Source organism: Orcinus orca, chromosome 6 (genome assembly GCF_937001465.1).
Source record: "Orcinus orca chromosome 6, mOrcOrc1.1, whole genome shotgun sequence".
NCBI classification, from domain to species: domain Eukaryota; kingdom Metazoa; phylum Chordata; class Mammalia; order Artiodactyla; family Delphinidae; genus Orcinus; species Orcinus orca.
Window position 1 is genome coordinate 107,816,914 of NC_064564.1, and position 18,527 is coordinate 107,835,440.

Sequence of the window (18,527 nt, forward strand, 5' to 3'; positions counted from 1 at the left end):
CTGACACCTCTGGTGGCATCTGACCAGAGTTCCTTCCGTCTGGGAGGTCCCAGTGTCGGGAAGATGTGGCAAAAGAGAGGGGTGCTCAGGGAGTGACGTTAGGAGCCCCTCTTTGTTTCCAAGTCCCGGAGCAGAAGTCTCTAGACCAGCATTCAGCTGGGAGCCCAGGGCCCCAGCCCTCCCACCCCCCACCCCAAGCAGGGATGCCCTGGGTAAAGCTGGCGAGGGAGGAAGACGGGGTCTTGGAACACGGGCCCTGCTCGCTCTGCGGCTGGGCCTTGGGGTCCTGGCATTCCATTCGCACCTTCCCACGCTCACCCTGGACCCTCACGGGGTCTCCCACTGCCCACATGGCTTCCCTCCCTCCCGGCTCGAGGGGGCCTAGCTTTCACCCCTCTGAGGGATTGCGCTGCTCCGGGCAGTGGGAGCCTGCTGATGCCGGAGAATAAGTTTGCCCCGTTTTGTAGAGCACGCGGAAGCATATTTGGGGGGAGGGGTTAATCTTCTTAATGAATCGTTCTCAGATTGTACGCTGTTAAAGCCCCGGAAAATTCATGAGCACGCTGGGAACAGAGACTTCATTGGGAAGGTTTGACATGAGCAACACAATAAACGCGGCTTCTAAATTGGGTCAGGGAAGCTTCCGAGGCCCAGGGAGAGGACGTTCCCACTCGCTTGGCCCTCCTCAGGCCTGTAGATTAATTATGCGCACAAACGGGGCCCTGTCCTCTCTTGTCAGAGCTGTGCCCACTGACCCACCCCCGCTCCCACCTTGGCCGCAGACGGAGTGGCTGGTGAGGCATTTCAGCCTCTGTGCTTTGTGAATCCTGTGTCTCCCCAGCAAGGTGGGTGTACATTTCAGCAAGAGAGATGTAGGTTAGATAGGGGAAGAACTTCCTGGCTGACCGCGGGGCGGTGTGAAATCCCGGAATGGGCTGCTCAGGGAACTCGAGGAGACTCTTTTCTTTAGGGCTTTTAAGACCCGGCAGGTTCTACGTCCCCGCCCCATTCTGCACTCTTGGGCCATTGCCCCATGACACCAGTGACCAGAACAGACATTGCTCTAGGCTCTGGTCTCAGGAACCAGCCTGGAAAGTGCCTCTTTCTGGGCCATCATGGGGGACTTACCGCCTGCCTGGCCTAAGAGGCCCAGTTAATTCCACACAGGGCCAGCATCCTCTTGGCCCGAGCCCTCGCCATGGTCAAACCACGTGGCATTTGGAAAAGGGAAGCCAAGTTAAGTCTCTCTGTGGTTCCCAGGCTGCCGCTAAACCTCAGTGGGTTCCCCCCCTTCCCCAACACAATCTACCTGTTGGAATCTTTCTCAAAGGCCTGGCCCAGATGCTACCTCCTCTGTGAAGCCTTCCTTGATTTCTCCCTGCCCTGTCAGTCAGAATTAGTTACTCCCTTCCTCATGCTTCCTCTGCCTTGGTTTCTTGTCGGTGGGTCCCTGTGGGAGGTCACGTGTCCCACCAGACTGTCGGCTCCCTGAGGACAGGGACTGTGTCGGAGCCCCCTTGGGCCCACACAGTGTCCCTCCCAGGACCGTGCCAGTACTTGCATGGGTTTTCGAATGCCAGCTCCTGGGATGTGTCCCCCATGCACCCCAGTGTGGGAGCTGAATGGCCTGGTTTCCCAATGTCAGTTGTGGGAATCTGGACTCTTGAACTGGGAGCAGATCGGAGACAGAAGGGGAAGCAGAAGAGAGTCCCTGGCTGGCCACAGCTGGGCCTGTCTTTACCCACTTGGTTCTGACATTTCACACTCTTTATTCCTTTTCCTCTGAGCCTGCTCAAATCCCTCTGATTCTGCAGGTCTTTGGAGGGAGGAGAAATGGCCTCAAGTGTACACACGAACCCCTCCCAGAGCCACCGTGGCCCCAGGCGTCCCCTTGCGCATGGAAACCAGCCCCATCCTAGCACAAGCCTGGGCAGGCGCAGCCTCTGTGAGCAGCTTGTAAGGGGTGACGTGTAGGTCTGAGGCTGGGCGGGCAGTGGGGGTGAAGTGCTCTGTCAGCACCAGGGAAAGGAGGGGGGCCCCGGGGGAAGGGGAGGAGGGGACCTTCCTCTGGGGAGAGCGCTTCTGGCGGGTATTACGGGGGAGCCTCCCAGCCCATGAGGGAAGGGTCCTGGTGGTCCAGCCTCAGGGGCGGGCGTGGAAAGGAAGCAGGTAGTGGAACAGGGGAAGGCGGTGGACAGCCTGCTCGGCTGGGGAGCCCCTTCGGGTGTTGCCTCCTGCCCAAGCCCTGCCCCCAGCACGTGGGCTCCCTGCTGACTGGGGCCTCAGAGGCCCCCTCAGCCAACCTGCCGCCGCTGCTGCTGCTGTGTGTGTGTGTGTGTGTGTGTGTGTGTGTCAGGGAAGCTGCTGGCCGTTGACTGTGGTGCGGACGCAGTACCTGCCTCAGGAGGTGGGCAGGTGAAGAGGGAGAGCCGCGAGAGCCGTGGGGTCAAGGAAGCCTCTGGGCTATTCATTGGACGGCACTAATTCAGTGTCTAAAAATAATCCTGGACTTGGTGCAACTCTTCAGAATTTTCCAAGCTCTTTCAGACCCACAAAACTCATTTCGGCCTCCAGCGGCCTGGGAGGAAGTGAATTCCATCCATGTTTGACCACAGGGAACATCAAGTTCTGGAGCAAACTTGTGAAGGGCCCGTAGCTAGCTGGGGGTGGACCCCAGCCTGAAGCCCCGGTCTCTCTGGCCGTAGGTTCAGCGCGGCCTCCTGTGGACCTGCTTGGAGATGGAGCCAGGGGGACATTGGCTTTGCTGTCCAGATGCCCTGCCTTGCAGGGCAGAAGGCTGCCTGGGAGAAGGGTTAGGATGGACACAGCGGAGGAGAGAAGCTCTGACTGACGGGCTGGGGGTGCTGGGAGGGCGGGGCCTTACTGGGGTGGGGGGTACTTTGGAGCCGGGCCCCGCGAAAGGAAGGGCGCGCCGAAGCAGCGTGGGGCCTGGGTGTGGAGGCCGTCCAAATGCGGGGCATCTGTGAGTGAAGACAAGACAGTGGGAAGCAGATTGAGGCCCAGCCAGCTTGCAGAGCCTCGACCGTGCGCCCTCAGCCTCCCCTGCAGAGCCGGGCTCGCCCTCTGAGCAGGAGAGCCACCTTTAAGGAAGCCCCCCGTGGAGGACCCTGTGGGCAGTCTCAGACCCCGAGGTCACGCGAGGGCAAACCGTGGCTGCACCAGCGCCCTGGCTGCACCCCAGGGGTCACCTCTCCCTTCCCAGCCCCGTCCCTCTCTGCTCTCTTTCTCCTGGCCAGACCTCCTGCCCCAACCCACTGTGATCCTCCCTTTAGCGGAAAGAAGAGAGGAACTTGCTTGTTAAGAGGGTGCAGTGACTGAGGAGAGGAAAACAATCAAAGGAAGAGAGGTGGTTGCCACAGAAACTCTCCAGTGGAAGCAGAAACTTCCAGGAGCAAGAGGGAGGAGGAAAGCAGACCTAGTAGCTGAGGGCTGGGGAAGGGGATGGCGGGGGCGGCCTGGCCCGGGCTAGCCTGGAGCGCCCCCCTGCCCAACACACCCCAGCCAGCCGGGCAGTGCCGCCCAGTTTCTCCCAAGTCTGGGTGGGAGGTGCCTGGTACCAGAGTGACGTAAGCATCTTGTGGCCTGAGAAGGAGCCTGTGTTGTGTGGCCACATCCCTGCATGGTTCAGAGCTGCCGGTTACACTTTGCCTAGAGGAGCCCAAGGGTTTTCTGCAGGTCTTTGCATGATGTCTCATGCCACTGTCCTAACATGCAAAAGTGACGTGGCCCAGGACCGGACAGTTTACAAGGCACCTTCCCACGTGTTGCCTCATGCAAGTCCCGTGACAGTCCTGGGAGGACGGTATTCCTATCCTACAGATGGGGGAGATGAGGCCCAGAGAGGTTAAGGGACTTTGTCCCAGTCACACAGCTGAGGACGCCCAGGGGTAGAATCACACCCCCTGAGCTGTTGGACCTTACGGCCCTGAGCTCTCCCTGCCTCTCTGCCGCTTTGTGTTTTTGGTGGGTAGCTCTGGCTGGAGCTGTGTGCTCCCTGGAGCCTCTAGACCCTTCTCATCCCTCACTCCAGGAGCAATTCCTCCGGGGCACTGCCATTTTCTTCCCGAATAATCCCAGGGAAGTTGCTTCTTTCTGAGGCTTGATTTCCCCATCCATAAGATAGGCATAATAGTACCTTCTGCTTCTAAAGTTTGTTGTGGGTGAGACAGTTCAAGTCAAGCCCTGGGTACAGCGCCAGCACAGAGGCTACCCTCAGAAATCTCCACTGGCCGCGTCTGAACCTGGCAAGCACGCAGTGGGGTAGGCAAGGCTGGGCTGCAGTCTCCCTGTATTTTAGAGAAGTTTCTTCATGTGTGAAGCGGGTCTGATGGGTTCCTGTCTTGCCTGGGGAGTCGGAGAGGGAGATTAAGATCATGGCTGTGGAGCTTCTGGAAACCACTGAGGCTGGTTGAGGGAAGCACCAGTCTCCTACTCAGCCCTAAAACTGGCCACTAGGGTCCCAGTGGGCCCCGGACATCTGAGCCTTCATTCTCGCTGCCAAGCTTCCCTGCCACAGGGGAGGAGGGAGGGGGGAGGAGTTGGGGCCCTGCCCAGTTAGCCCTGAGTGTGAGGCTCAGACCTGCTCAAGGTTTGGGTCTGAAAAGGAGCCCCTGGAATCCCTGGCGGCCTTGTGGGCCCGCTCCCGCATCGGAGCCAAGCCTTCGATTTCTCCAGGGAGAGGCCTGGCGAGCCAAATGCATTATTAAATGGCAGAAAGGCAGCGCGCTGCACGTGAAAGATAATGGGGGAAATTTATTGAATGGGCTATAAATCACAGAATGAAAACGCAAAACCTACTGGGGAGGAGAATTAAGTCCTGAGCTGTGACTTGTTTGGGGCGGGGCCGGAGGCCATGTGTCCCCATTTTGCTGTGAGCCCTGGAGCGTCATGGTATACTGAGGCCCAGAGGTCTGGGGGCTCCAACGCCGATGACGCCCTCCCCCTCCCCTTGATTGACAATGACCATGTGTCAGAGCCGGCCGGGGCACTGGGGTCATGACGGTGAGCCAGGCAGACGGGACCTGACCCTCGGGGGAGCAATGTGCCAGGAGAGACAGATGTGAGATGACTCATCAAAAAATAGATGTCATGGCACAATGCGATGGGCTCCCTGGAGGAAAGGTGCAGGGGCCCGGAGAAAATGACTCAGGAAGCAGCGAGTTTGGAGAGGGAAGGGGGATGCGTTCTCTGGAAGGGAAGAGTGAGTCCCGACTCTGAGTAGACCAGGTGGCTCAGGACAGCCAGGATGGGGGCAGGGGGGCAGGGGGAGCCATGGGAGGGGTGAATGAGCCAGACAGAGTGTCCAAAGGCCAGGAAGGCCAAGGTGGCTGGGAGAGAGGGCAGCTTTGAAAATGCTCACTCGGGCTGCTTTGTGGAAAATAGACTCAGGAGGGCCAGAGAGGATCTGGGGGGACCAGTTAGGGGCTGTGGGAGTCCCCAAAGCTAGAGGTGGCAGTGACCTGGATGCAGGTAGTGACGGTGAAGAGGAGAGAGGTGGACAGACTCAAGCTAGAATTTGGAGCTAGCAATAACCCACTTCACAGTGGGGCTGGGAGCTGGGGAAGCCTGCCCCCTGTCCTGTGTCCTGGGAGTGGGAACGGTAGGAGCAAAGCCACGAAGGAGAGAAGTGGTGGGAGGCCGGGACCCGTGCGGCTGAGGAGGGGTAGGTGTAGGGAGTGCTGAGAGGTGAGGTCGGGGAGGGGCCTGGGGCAGCACCCACTGACCATGCTGCCCCCCCACCCCCCGCCCGCTGGGACTGGAAGCCAAGGCCCTGGCCTTACTGCTACAGTCACCTTTTTTTACAAATGGCTCTGTCTTCTTGGTGTCTGAAAAGGGGCTAGCAGGTGAATTACCTGAGGACAGGTAAGGGGAGACCATTTGTGGCAGCACAGGGTCATCATCAAGGGCCAAGCTGCATGAGATCGAGTCCTGGCAGTTTTCTATGCCTGTAAAATGGGAGAGTAACAATGTCCACCTCTTAGGATTGGGATAAAGACTTGCTGAATTAATATGGCCCGGCAGAGAGTAAGTGACTATAATGGGGTTAATAACTGTGTCCTGTGTGACCTTAGGCAAGCCTCTCCCCTCTCTGGGCCTCGGTTTCTCCAGGCCGGTCTTTGCAGACACTTTGCGCGAAGGCTCTCTGATCTCATTATGCCGGCAGTATCCAGCTCCTGAAGACGGCCAAGCTGGCAGTGATGCCTCTGATGGGACTGCGTCCCTTCCAGCCTGTAAGAAGACACCAGGCCTATCGGGGCTGTAAGGGGATATTTTAATCAGCCCAGGACCCGGCAAGGTCAGAGGGCACAGAGACCAGGACAAAGGGGGCCAGTCAGGGCTGCTGCCTGGCCTGAACTGACCTTCTGGGCCCCAGAATCTAGACCGCGTTTGGGGGGCCCAGAGAGGGAGGTGGAAGCGGGGAGTTTCATCATGGGATGGGGCCAAACTAGCCTCTTTTCTGAACCTCAGTTTGCCCATCTGTACTGTGAGACTGGGAACCCCTGCCTGCTTGCCACACACAGGTGCTGAGAAAGGCAAGAGGCTGCAGTTGTAAAAGGCTGGTAACCCTGTCAGGGGCTAGACTCCCAGAAGCCTCCATGTAGAGCCGGGGGCCCTGAGAGAGAGCAGTATGTAGGCCAGTGTGGGCCCAACCACTGCTGGTTAAAATGCAGATTCCTGGGTTCTTCCCAGGCCAGCTAAACCAGACTCTCCCTGGTGGGCCTGGGCATCTGCATTTTAACATGCTCCTCAGGGGACTGAAGTGGCTTGAAGTCTGAGAACTGAGGTTCTGCTCCACCCGCTTTGCACCGCTGGGAACAGGGCAGAGAGGGGGTGGGCAAGACTTGTCTAAGTCACTCAGCAGACTGGGACCCTGTGCCAGGCCACTCTGGGGTCCTCGGGGGGGCGCATCCCCAGAGCCTTGGGAGTCCTAGGCTGGGCCTCCTCATGGTCGGTCCTGCCAGGGCCAAGAAGGCTTTTTCCCAGAGCTCTGCAGACCGGCAGGGGGCAGCACCGGCCAGCATCTCCCGAGGGCTCCAGGCTGCTCTGTGGGCCTGGCCCGGTAGGGCGTGGAAGGAGCCCACCAAAGGGCTTGAGTGGGAAGGCAGGTCTGTACATGCACAGGAGGCCGTGTAAGGGGGTAGGTACGAGAGACGGGGCGCCAGGAGGACACAAGAAACATGAAGTCAGAGAGAGCAGGCCCAGAAAATTCTGAAGCTGCCTTGCAGTTTCCTGGGGCAGGGGCTACAGGGCAAGAGAAGGCCGAGGTGTCAGAGGGGCTGTGTTAAGGACTCTGTAACCCAGGCTGCTTCCCTAGGGCCCTCAGTGGGACTGGGATCAACGCAGGGCCCCTTCCCATGTCCTCTGGGCTTTCTAATAAAGGCCAGCCAGAGGTCACCGCCCCCCGCCAAGCCCTGGCATTTTAGCCAGCAGGGATGTGGGGTGGGGCTGAAGCCCAGACTCTGGCGCCAGCTCTCCTGCTGGCTCCTCCTTACTTGTCCCTGTAACAGCTTCATTTGCTGCTGGAAACTGAGGGAGTAGCTGGGGGTGTCTGGGTTACCCTGGGCAAGTCATAAGCCCTCTGAGCCATGAGTAGACAGTAGGATGACCACTAGATTCCTAAAGGTCTCCTGCAAGTCCTAGTTGTGGGAAGGCATCTTCACTTTCAGACTTTCTGAGGACAGGGGGCCAGTTCAGTAGTGAGCTCCCTGTCACCCAGGGTATGCCAGATGAGGCTGGATGAATTTCGCCTTCTCTTAGGCCTTTGCCTGTGGTCCTGGACCATCCCCGCTCCACACTTTGCTAATCATTAATTACCAGGAGAGCCCCACCTGGGGAAAGGGGCAAGTCCCTAACCATAGGGGGAACAGGGGCTGATTTCCAGGATGACCTTGAACTTGTTTTCCTTGGCCCCAAACTTTCAGCTACTTCCTGTTTGAGCAGGCACAAAAATTCTAGGGCCCCAGCCCTTCCTCCTCCCCCGTGGTGGAATTTCCAGACAAAATGGTGTTCCTACGGTGGGGGCAGGGCTGGCATTGTTCTCACTCTCAAGGGGAGTTGAGGGGTGACAGGTTGCAGAAGCTACATTTAATTCTCACCTACAAGCCTCAGGATGCCAGCTATGGGCTGGGTGGGATCTCCAGGAAAAGCCAGTAAGTGCGAGAACCATGGCACTGGCATAGCCTGCCCCTCCTCTAACACCTGCTGTGGCTCCCATGTGTGTTTCAGACTGGGCATAGAAGCTCTGAGTGTCAGTGCCCAGGGGTCCTGAAAGACCACCCAGGCAACTCCATTTTCTAGGAGGGGAAGCTGGGCCTATGAACAGGAGGGGACTTGCTCAAAGGCACACAGCAAAGCAAAGGCATTTATTCATCCATTCATTTCTTCTGCGCCAGCTCTTGCATAGAGTCAGGACTTACATCCTGACCTCCCGACCAGCCCCAGGCTGCTGCTTGAAAGTAAACTGTAGCTCGTTGTCCACATGTCACATGGAGGAAACCCAGGCCCAGAGAGGTGAAGTCCCTTGCCCCTGGTTCCCTTCTTTAAAAAAGAAGGGGGGGGGCTTCCCTGGTGGCGCAGTGGTTGAGAGTCCGCCTACCGATGCAGGGTACATGGGTTCGTGCCCTGGTCCGGGAAGATCCCACATGCCACGGAGCGGCTGGGCCCGTGAGCCATGGCCGCTGAGCCTGCGCGTCCAGAGCCTGTGCTCCGCAACGGGAGGGGCCACAACAGTGAGAGGCCCGCGTACCGCAAAAAAAAAAAAAAAAAAAGAAGGGGGGCTTTGAGCCCAGCTCCCTTCATTCACCTCATTCATCAAATGTTTATTGAGTGCTGCTGTGCACACTAGGGACATGCCTGGGACAGGACTAACAAGGCCCCTGCCCTCATTAAAGTTTGGGGGAAGACAATTAGTGAACAGCAGAATGCACAGATAAGATAGTTTCAGGAAGCGATAAGTAGAAGAAAATAAAACAGGGCAGTGGGATAGGGTGTGGGGATTGGGGCAGAGGTACGTGAGATAAGGTGGCCAGGGAGGCCTCAGAGGATGTGATATTTGAGCTGAGGCCTGAATGGAAGGAAGGAGCTGACATCTGAAGGTCTGGGGTAAGTGTGTGAGGTAGAAGAACAGAATATGCAAAGGCCCTGAGGTGGGGCCATGTGTGTCACCTTCAAGGATTAGAAGGGTATCCAGTCTCATCTATAACCATCTTAGCCAGTGGTTCCTCAAGAAACCTGCGAGGAAACTCTGAATGCTCTCACTGTAGTTCATGGGCATCTAGCCTAGCCCCACCCCTGCAGGCCTGCCTCATGGAGCCAGCCTCTCCTTTCAGTTGCAGAGTGAGGATCAGAGAGGGCTGTGACTTATTCAAAGTCACGCAGCCACACAGCAGCAGAGCTAGGCCTGGAGCCCTGATCCTCTGCCTCCTTGGCCAGGGTTCCCTCATTACCACTTTACTTCTCCCCTTTGGAGGGGCTGTCTGGGCCTCACCCCTACTTGGATCTATCTCCCCATCTCTTCTCCCTGATCTCACCCTTACATACCCCATATAGCCTGCTCCCCAGTCCCTCTCCTCATCCTCTGTTCCAGCCTCACAGTTTTATATGCTGCCCCCAGTATATGCCTTGCTGGTTTCCATCTTTGGGTCTTTGCTCATGCTGCCTGTTCCTCCTCTGCTCTCTACTCAGTCAACTCCTACTTAGCCTTCTAGCTCAGTACCAATGACTCTTCCTCCAGGCAGTCTTCCAGGATTTCTCCCTCCTCCAAATTCCCTCAGTGCTGACTCCAGATCAGATGGACTCAGCCACTTTTCCCAAACACTGCCACTATCTCTCCCAGTCAGTCTTACTGAGAGCCTGCTCTGGGCCAGTAACTGTGCTGACCAGCTCTGGCTGTTCTGCTCTCAAGGAGCCCACAGATTCGTGAGGAAATAAATAGGCTGGAGGGGGCAGATGTGAGCCAGTTTGTCCACAAGGCTTTGACTCACTATGCTATCTGACCTTCCACAACCTTACAAAGTGTAAGTATCATCATGCCCACTCCATAGTTGAGGAAACAAGAGGCACAGAGAGGTAAAGGTAGTAAGCTGAGGTCACGCAGCCAAGAAGTGCTGATTCCTCATTCCAAATCCCATACTCTTTCAGCTCCCTGCCAAGATGGAAGCTTCCTAGGAGCTGGCTACTGGGCTGGTTCATCTGTCCTCTTCAGTGGAATCTGTAGGGGTGGAGCGAGACCCCTCCCCCCAGAACCCAGGCCAGTGCCAACCACGAAGTGGTTCACAGATGACCAGGAAGGTCTGCCTGGGAAGGGAGGGGGCTCTCTGACCTCACCCTGGGACCATATGCCACCCCCTCCTGTCGCCCAGTGGGTGTGGAGCTGTCTGGCCCCATCAGCTGGAAGGGGAGGAAGGAGGCTGGAGACCTGGAGCCTCGGCCCCAGGCTGGGCTGGGAGAAAGAGGAGCTGTGGGCCCACCTGGAGCTTGGCAGTGTTTCTGGGTCAGGGCAGGAGAGGAAGTACGCAGAGAGAGTCGCTCCAGGCCAGGCCATCTGGGCTGAAATGCCGGCTGCTAGGGTGGGGGTAAGAAGGGGGGTCTGGGGCTCAGCCTGGAGAGTGGATCCCTGCCTCTCCCAGCCACAGGATTGGAGCCCTGAGCTTTGGGGCAGTGGGAGTGGAAGGCAGGGCACCTGTGGCCAGAACGCATCAGGCATCTGGGAGGGGTGGTCCAGGTAACTGAGAGGGAAAGGGGGTCTTGGCATCTCTTTCAGTCCCGAGGTGGACTGACCCCCAACTCTCATGTGTGACCTCGGGGGAGTCCCTCCCTCCCGTGGCCTCACTGCCCCATCTGCGGGGAGTGTTGTTGCTCCACCCTGACTGCTGGGGTGGGAGGGGCAATCAGACCCCCCATGTTTGGAGAATTGATGCCAGACCCCGGCTTGCGATGAATTAGGCGGGCTCCTCTGGCCAAGTGGCTGTCCTATAGGGCCCCAGCTTCCATCACCTGCTCTGAAGTTTCCTTCTAAACCTGACCTTCCAGGATTTTAATGACGGGCTGTTGTCATGTATGAGGGAGATATATCTTCTTCTCTGGGCTTCTGGAGGGCAGGAGGTGGTGGTTTGGGACTGGAGGAAGTTTCTAGATCCTGATGGGATCCATGGAGGTGAGTTGGGCACAGATAACTCGTCTTTATTTAACATGTGAAACCTCAGGCCCAGAGATGGCAAGGGCTTTCTTTGAGTTACGCAGTGCCCAAAGAAACAATGACCCCACCCACTGGCCTTCCACCCTATTAGAGCCCTGCCTCTCCCGAGGGTTCACCCTTAGCCCAGTTTCGGGTGACTTGATTTCAAAAAAACACTCGCATTCCCCGAGGCTCTGTCTGTGTGTGTTCCAATGTCCACGCCTGATTGCTTCGCTAGTTCTGCCTGTGTTAAGAGGGGCAGGGCCCGCTAAGCCCGGGATCATCGCCGCCCTGAGTGGGCCATTTTCTGTGAAGGATGTCATTAAATTTGTTGATGGCTTTAGGAAGTCCAGGGGCTGGTGGGGGTGGTGGACACCTAGTTGGGCCTCGAGCACTCGAGCTTGACCTCTCGGGCTTGTCTCCACCTTCCGCCATGTCGGAGATCCCCCGCTCCAGCCCGCCCCATCTGAATGAAGGTCCTATACGTGGTCCAACCTCATTCCCGGACGAACAGTGGACACAGGAAGCCGTCATTGCCTGCCAGACAGGCCACCTCCCATGGCAGAGGCCCATGACCTTAACCGTGAATGTCCCGCAGCACTCCCACCCACACCCTGCCCAGGGCTCCAGCGACTCAAAGCTTGAGACCAGCCTGGGAGGCGGATGTGTGCAGGACTGCCTAGCTGGGGACTTCCCCTGGTCGCCACTGCCCAGCCTCGTCCCGACAGGAAACCTGACAGGTCTGAGCCCTCCAGACACCCATTGTGTGGAGCCTGGTGGGCTCCGGTGTTTCCCCTGTCAGGACTCCTTCCCTTCTCGCCTCCTCCTGTTCCTTGTCAAAACTGGCTTTTAAGGGAAGTTCCAGGCTGTTGCCCCTCCTCCATCTCTGCATTAAGTCCTGCTCAGTCTTAAGACCTTTGCTCTTTCCAGCCTGCCTGAGTTCAAATCCTGACTCCTAGTGCAAGCAGTGTGACCTTAGGGAAATTACTTACCCTCTCTGTGCCCCCAATATTTTCTGTAAAATGAAGGTGGTGACCATCTGCCTCATACGTTAAATGAGATAATGTGCATAGATAATGCAGACAGTAAATCCTGAACACAGTTTATTGCTATTAAATCCAAACTTCACCCTCTGACAGCCTTTTCGAGGCCAAACTTATAACCTTCCTATGTTAGAGGTCTTGGACTCTGTGGTCCCCTCCAGGCGTGAGCATCTCTCCTCCCTGAGTGGAGTCATGTGTTAGATAATGTTCATTATTGCTGTTGTTTTCCTCCTGCACAACAATGGCCCTTCTGGAAAGGTCAGGCCCTTCTGCTTCGCGCGAAGCTGAAGAAATGGGTGATCTGACTTTACACTGGAGGAAACACTGTCCTGGATGGGCAATTTACGGCTTTTCAAGGGTAATTCTGACTATATGCTTTTTTTGCTCCTTCCTCACTGACTGTAAACCTAACAGATGTGAGACTGCACCGGGCTGGTCCCCTCCCTGCATCTGACCCCTCCTGACCCAGCCCTGGCCTGGCCTCCGGTTTACCTGGACTTCCAGCCCAACAGGGTGTAATTCTCCTCCAGACCTCGAAGCCAATGGTCCTCTGCCTGCAGGGAAATTCTTTGGGTCCATCCCTCTCTGGTCTTCTCCTGTGTCCTCATCGTTCAAATCTAACTGGTCGTGTGTGGCAGGGATGGGGGGTGGCTCTGTTGGGGGCTAAGGCTTCTTTAAAGAGGTGATGTTTGAGCTGGGTCCTGAGGGGTAAGGGGTTCACCAGGTGGGTGCAGAGGAAAAGCGTCATGGCAGCCATCTGGCCATCAGGGCAGAGGCTGGAGGCTTAGGGGGCTGAGAGCAGATAGATCAGGGTGCATGGAGTGGGCTGGCTGCTTTGTGACAGAATTTGGTCCTTTTCGGTATTCTGGGAGTTCACCTTTGGGGGCTTTTGAGGGACACTGAAGGTGGTGGTGGGGTCGGGTGGGATCTGATTTAGCTAGTCCCCAGCCCCCTGCCTGGTACTTGCTAAACAGGCATATTTCCAGGCCCCATCCAGACCCACCGAATCAAGAGTCTTGGAGGAACCCCAGAAATAGGCACGTTTAATGAGCTGGGGCCATTTGAAGGCTGAGGGGCATGGAGGTAGGGGAGGTGGGAGCTGGGCCTATTCAGGAGACCCTCTGGAGGCAAAACTGAGGTGGGAGAACAAGACCACTGATGGGACTACCCTCCCTGCAGGGCCCGGGGTTCACAGGTCAGCAGCGCCTGGCCCTTGAAGGGGTCTGTTGCAGGAAGTGGTCGGGGTGGGGTGGGGGACATTTTCAGGTGCCCCTCCTCCAGCCGAGGCAGTCTCCAGAAGGGGGGCTGCTTCTGTTTGAAGGGAGGAGGCCACAGGGGCAGCGGGAGGAGGTGGGTGGCTTGCTCCACAGCGGGATTGATTCCAGATGCTCTGCTGGGTGTGCAGGGAGCAGCCTTTGTCTGCCTGCCCATCCCAGGGGTCCTGGACCTCCTCTCCTACCTCCCACCCTGTCCCTTTCCTACTCAGTCCTCCAGCTGGTACCGTGGAGATGTTCAGCTTGGGTGATTGGCAATGCCCACCCCATCCAAAGGCCAGAAATGCAAAAGCTTCTTCCTCTTCATTAGCTGACCCTCCCTCCACAAGGCAGATAGGTTAGGGAGTCTGTAACTTCTTGTAGGCGGGGAAACTGAGGCACAGAGAACGACTTGAGAATCCCAAGCATAAACAGAGTCTATGCCAGGCCTCTGGAAGCCAACTGTGTTTACAGGTGAGGTGCTGAGGTCCTGGCTGCTTTCCCTTCCCTCTACACACACTCACCTAAATCTGCTAGTTGGGGGCCTCAGGCCAAGACCACTTGTCCCAGCCTTAATCAGCTCGATCACTTGATCAGTGTCTCGTCTCCTTCATGGAAGGCTAGGACCTGGCCAATCAGGGAGTTCCTGCTTTGGGGAGGAAACTGGGCCACGTGAAGTCCAGGCCCTGGGAACAGGATTCGTGTCCCCACCCTGAGCTGGACTTCCTGGGAGTCCTCCTCCCCCCAAAACTGGTGGGCCTGGCTTCAGAGGTTATTCTTTCTGGAAGTGCCAAGGTGTGGGTAGGTGGCTGCGGGAGCCCCAGCTGAACGGGGAGGCTCTGAACTGGGTTCCTGTGTTCTGGAGGAGGCTCGCTAAGAGGGCCCACAGGTTGCCTCTGGATGGAGGAATTGGGTACTACTTTTCCCAGGGGCCTCTGCACTTGTAAAAGGGCCTCCTGGTGATGTCTGCTACTGAAAATGAGCTAGAGCAGTGCTTAACCCAAAGGAGGCTAATGGGGTCCTTGCAGGCCCTGTGGTTTTCCATCTTCCCCAGGGATTGGCCAGAGCTCTGGGGAGAGGGGCCAGGGGAGTTGATAGCTTCTGACAACCCAGACTGGGTTTGGAGGAGCAATACCCCTCCTGCCCCTCCTCCCTAGTCCTGGGAAGGCGCCTGGCTTCCAGCTGTGATCCAGGCTTCTGACCTGGGGGCCCTCCCCTCTGGCTGAGGGAGCAAGGGAGGGGGGTCCCCTTTGTGAGGTGCAAAACCTGGTCTGGATTCTTGCCGACTGCCCCGCCCCCTCCAGGGCAGCACCTTTTCAGCTGTGCTGGAGGAGGACATCCAGACTCCCTCAGGACCCACACGTGACTCTCCCACCAACACATCCTTAAGACTACTTGTCAGAGCCCTGGCTAAGACCCTTTGCCTCTGCCGCTGAGGCAAGTCAGACCTCCTGTCAGGGCCTCAGTTTCCCCTTCTGTACTTGAAGGGATGGAACTGAGGCAGGTGGTTGTCAGAATAATTTAAAAAATAAATGCCGCTGCAGAGGCTGGCGGGTAGAGAGAGATACCGCAGCCAATGGCCAGGGTGGTCAGGGAAGGCTGGAGGAGGTGGGCTCTAGAGCAACAGACTTTGGCCAGGCAGAGAACAGTCAGTAGGAGGCCAGTCCCTGCTGGGAGTAGAGTAAAGAGGAGTGAGAAGTAGGGGGGCGGGGGAGTGGAGGTGAGGCTGGGAGGTAGTTTGATTGAGGATACATCGCTGGAGTCTCAAATACCAAAGAAGATTCTCTGGACTTGGGGCTTTTGGACTCTGGGAGCCATGGATGGTTCTTGAGCTGGGGTGGGGGGGGTGCATGACTCGGAGAAAGCTTTCAGCAGGATGCAATAGAGGGAGCTGGCACCCTACCTTCTCTAGCCTCGGTTTCCTCTCCCTACAGTGGGGAGAGTACTGTCCTGCCCGCAGCCCTGCTAGAACTGCTGTAAATGCCCAGCGGGAGGGAGACCTCACAGCATCTGAGGTGTTTCATTTGGAGGAGGGTTTAGATCAAAAGGGCAGAAAGTTCTGATTTGGCGAAGACCTGAGGGATACATAGGTGTTCACTATGTTCTCTCTACTTTTTCTGGGCTTGAAATATACACCCTAATTGTAAATATATAAAAGTAACGTGCGTATCAAACGGGACGATTTTTAAAGCACAGGCGAGTATCCTGCGTGAAAGAGAAGTCTTTCTACCTGCCGGGGCGGGGGGCGTGCTGGACGGTGTGTTTGCGGATCCACACGCAGCCCAGTGAGCTTGGGGCGGAAACCGGCCTCATTCGGACCCTAATCGAGGGTTCCCGGTTCGGAAGCACGGTGCCCTCCTGGTCGCCTTGCCTGCGCCCTGCCCAGTGCCAGGGAGCGCCCACACGCGGGTGTGCACTGTCTAGACCCGCCGGCGGGGTGGGACGCCGCGTGCGCCCGGAGCTCGGGCTCTCAGGCGCGGGGCGGAGGGCGGTGGCCGTCCTGGGGACCTGCCTGGGGTCCCGGGCACTCCGGCCCGCCTGGCCTGGCCGACTCCAGGCCGGGATTTCTCCCGCACTGACTTTCCGGGCCCGTGCCAGTCCGGCCTCCCGGTCCCCGGCCCCCGCGGCGGGGCCGGCTGCTCCGGGGAGGGCGGGAGGAGGAGGAGGAGTTTGCGCGACTTTGTGGGGCAGCCTCGGCCTCGGCGGCGGCCGCAGCGGCACGCGGGAGAACGCGAGGACGCCCGCCGGGCCGGCCGGAGCGGGCGATGGGGCCCGTGTGAGCGCGCCCAGGCCCGGCCCGGTGCCCGGCGGGCGGCAGCATGTCCGCGGGCGGCGCCAGGAAGAGCACCGGGAGGCCCTCCTACTACTACCGGCTGCTGAGGCGGCCCCGGCTGCAGCGACAGAGGAGCCGCTCCCGCAGCCGGACCCGGCCCGCCAGGGGTAGGCGCCACCCCGACCCCTGAGCCCTGACCCCAGGCCCTCCCTAGCGCCGGATCACCGCCTGATGCCCCGGGATGCCCGCGACCCTGGGTCCTCCTGCCGTCTATTTACCCCGGACCCTCTCAGCCGCCCCCTCTGGTTGCCCGGAACTGTGTCTGCTTGTTTCCCACACTCCCCCAGCTTCTCCTCAGCCTCCACCCTGGTGGGGAAACTGAGGCTCCGGTGTCTCCTCTTGCCAAGGGCAGGCAAAGGGGAGATCGCAGTTCAGCTTCTTTCTTCCCCCTCTCACTTTTGACCACCGTGCCTCAGTTTACTCAGCAGCGGGGGCATCATCACCCTGAGCGACCTGGCTTTCCTCCCCTTGCCTGCACTGCCCTGGCCTCTCAGCTTACCTCCCCCCAACTCCCTCTTCGCTCCTCTGGGACTTAAGTGGACTCCCCCGCCTCTTGGGTGGAGGGGCACGTGGGTGGACCTCAGGGGGTCCTATCCCGGGGTCCTTGGCTCCACCGGAGTGGTGGCGGGTAACATCTGTCCAGGACGTCTCTGAGTGGGTGGGCGCCACCTCCTTTGAAATGAGTTTCTCTCTTTTCAAGGCCAGGAGGCAGGACCCGGAGGGGGAGGTGCGAGCAGCATTTTCTTTTTCCAGTAACAGGATCCACAGCTGGAAAGGCGTGTGATCCAGGGGGCTGGGTGGGGGCCGGGACTTCCTTCCATGGCTGGGTAGGAGGTGGGGGGAGGCCCCCTGGAAGGAGGAGGGCTTCGAAGGGGCCCTGGGGAGGCTGGAGTCCCTGGCAAAGGCTCAGGCCCACTGACGCGCCCGTGGGTGGGAGGGAGGAGGGGGCTTGGGAGTACCTAGTGGGCACCTGGGCTGAGTTTACACCATCAGGTTATCTTTGGAATCTGGAAGGCTGGCCCGGTGCCCAGCCTGACCCAGAGGGGTTTGAGCAAATCTGTGCTTGGAATCTGGTCAAATACCCCTCCGGGCACTGGTTGTGTGGCCTGGGGCCTGTAGTTGCCCCTGAACCTCAGTTTTCTCGTCAGTATGGGGATAAGTGAGGCAGGCAGGCAGTATACGTTCATTTGCTTCTCCCAGAATGGGGAAGACTTTTCCCACAGTCAGGGCTGAACAACAATGTACAGGGCTTCCTCAGGAAGTGGTGAGTTCCTGGAGTAGTGAGTTCCCTGTTCGTGGGAGGGTTCAAGCTGAGGTTGGGAATGCACACATGTGTGTGCTGGGAGTTCAGTCTTTAAGGGTCTCCCAAGGCCTATGATCTCCTCCCCCTTGCCTTCCTTGAAAAGGCCTCTGGCTACTGCCTCCCTCCAGGCTTGGCCTGGGCGATCAGAGATCTGGGCTCAAGCACTGTGACTTTGGGCAAGTCTTTTCCCTTTTCTGAGTCTCAGTTTCTTGAGCTGTAAAAGGGGGCTAGTAGTATTGATACATGGAAGATTCCGTGAGGAAATGGGTTCAGGCTGTGAGAAATGGGAGCTGTACAGATGGCCAGTTAAGCTCAGGTCACCATGAGTCCTCCGGTACTCACCCCACCCCTGCTCGATGCCCTGTGTGACCTTCCCTTCGCTCTTCACCTCAGCCCAGCTCCATCCCTGCGGGCACAGAGAGGACCCGAAGTCCCCCTCCTGCTCAGCTCACTGGGCCAGAGACAATCAATACACGTCTGGCCATTGCCTGAGCCCCAGCTCCCAGGCTCGCCTGTGCAGGAGTCACTGCTTTGTGTCCCAGCCTCAAAGGAGCACCCAGCCTGCAGGGAGGGGGGAGGAGACTGTCCCTGAACAGAAGTTACATCTGGGGAAATCAGGGAGAGCTTCACAGAGTAGGTGACATTTGGACTGGGCTCACCAGATGGGTAGAGTTTCCTTTGGCAGAGGGAGTGGTTGAATCAGATCTGAGTTCAAGCCCCCGCTCTGCACAAAGGCACCCTTTGGCCAGTTACCTCTCCAAGCCTCAGTGGCCTTGTCTGGTAAATGGGGGTGGTGATGGCAGGGTTGTTTAAAGACTGAGAGCAAAGGCATGGAAAGGTGCAAGCCCGCGCTGCCTGGGACTTGGGCCACAGTTAGGTGTGAGCTATGGATGTCCTT

At 58.0% G+C, this 18,527-nt stretch overlaps 1 protein-coding gene across 13 annotated transcripts in view; it reads left to right on the forward strand.

Moving 5' to 3' along the window:
• The window catches only part of DAB2IP (DAB2 interacting protein), a 193,728-nt gene that overhangs the window by 50,998 nt on the left and 124,203 nt on the right, over positions 1-18,527 (forward strand). For 2 of the 13 annotated variants that reach the window (XM_033427265.2, XM_033427267.2), the window contains exon 1: positions 16,011-16,433. The exons of 5 other annotated variants lie outside the window; for them this stretch is intronic. In XM_033427265.2, coding sequence (XP_033283156.1) covers positions 16,313-16,433 — 121 coding nt within the window. In that variant the 5' untranslated portion in view covers positions 16,011-16,312. Of the gene's footprint in view, positions 1-15,999; positions 16,434-18,527 lie in introns of those variants that run through there. 6 more of the 13 variants (XM_049710763.1, XM_033427270.2, XM_033427269.2 and 3 more) reach the window with 6 other exon arrangements.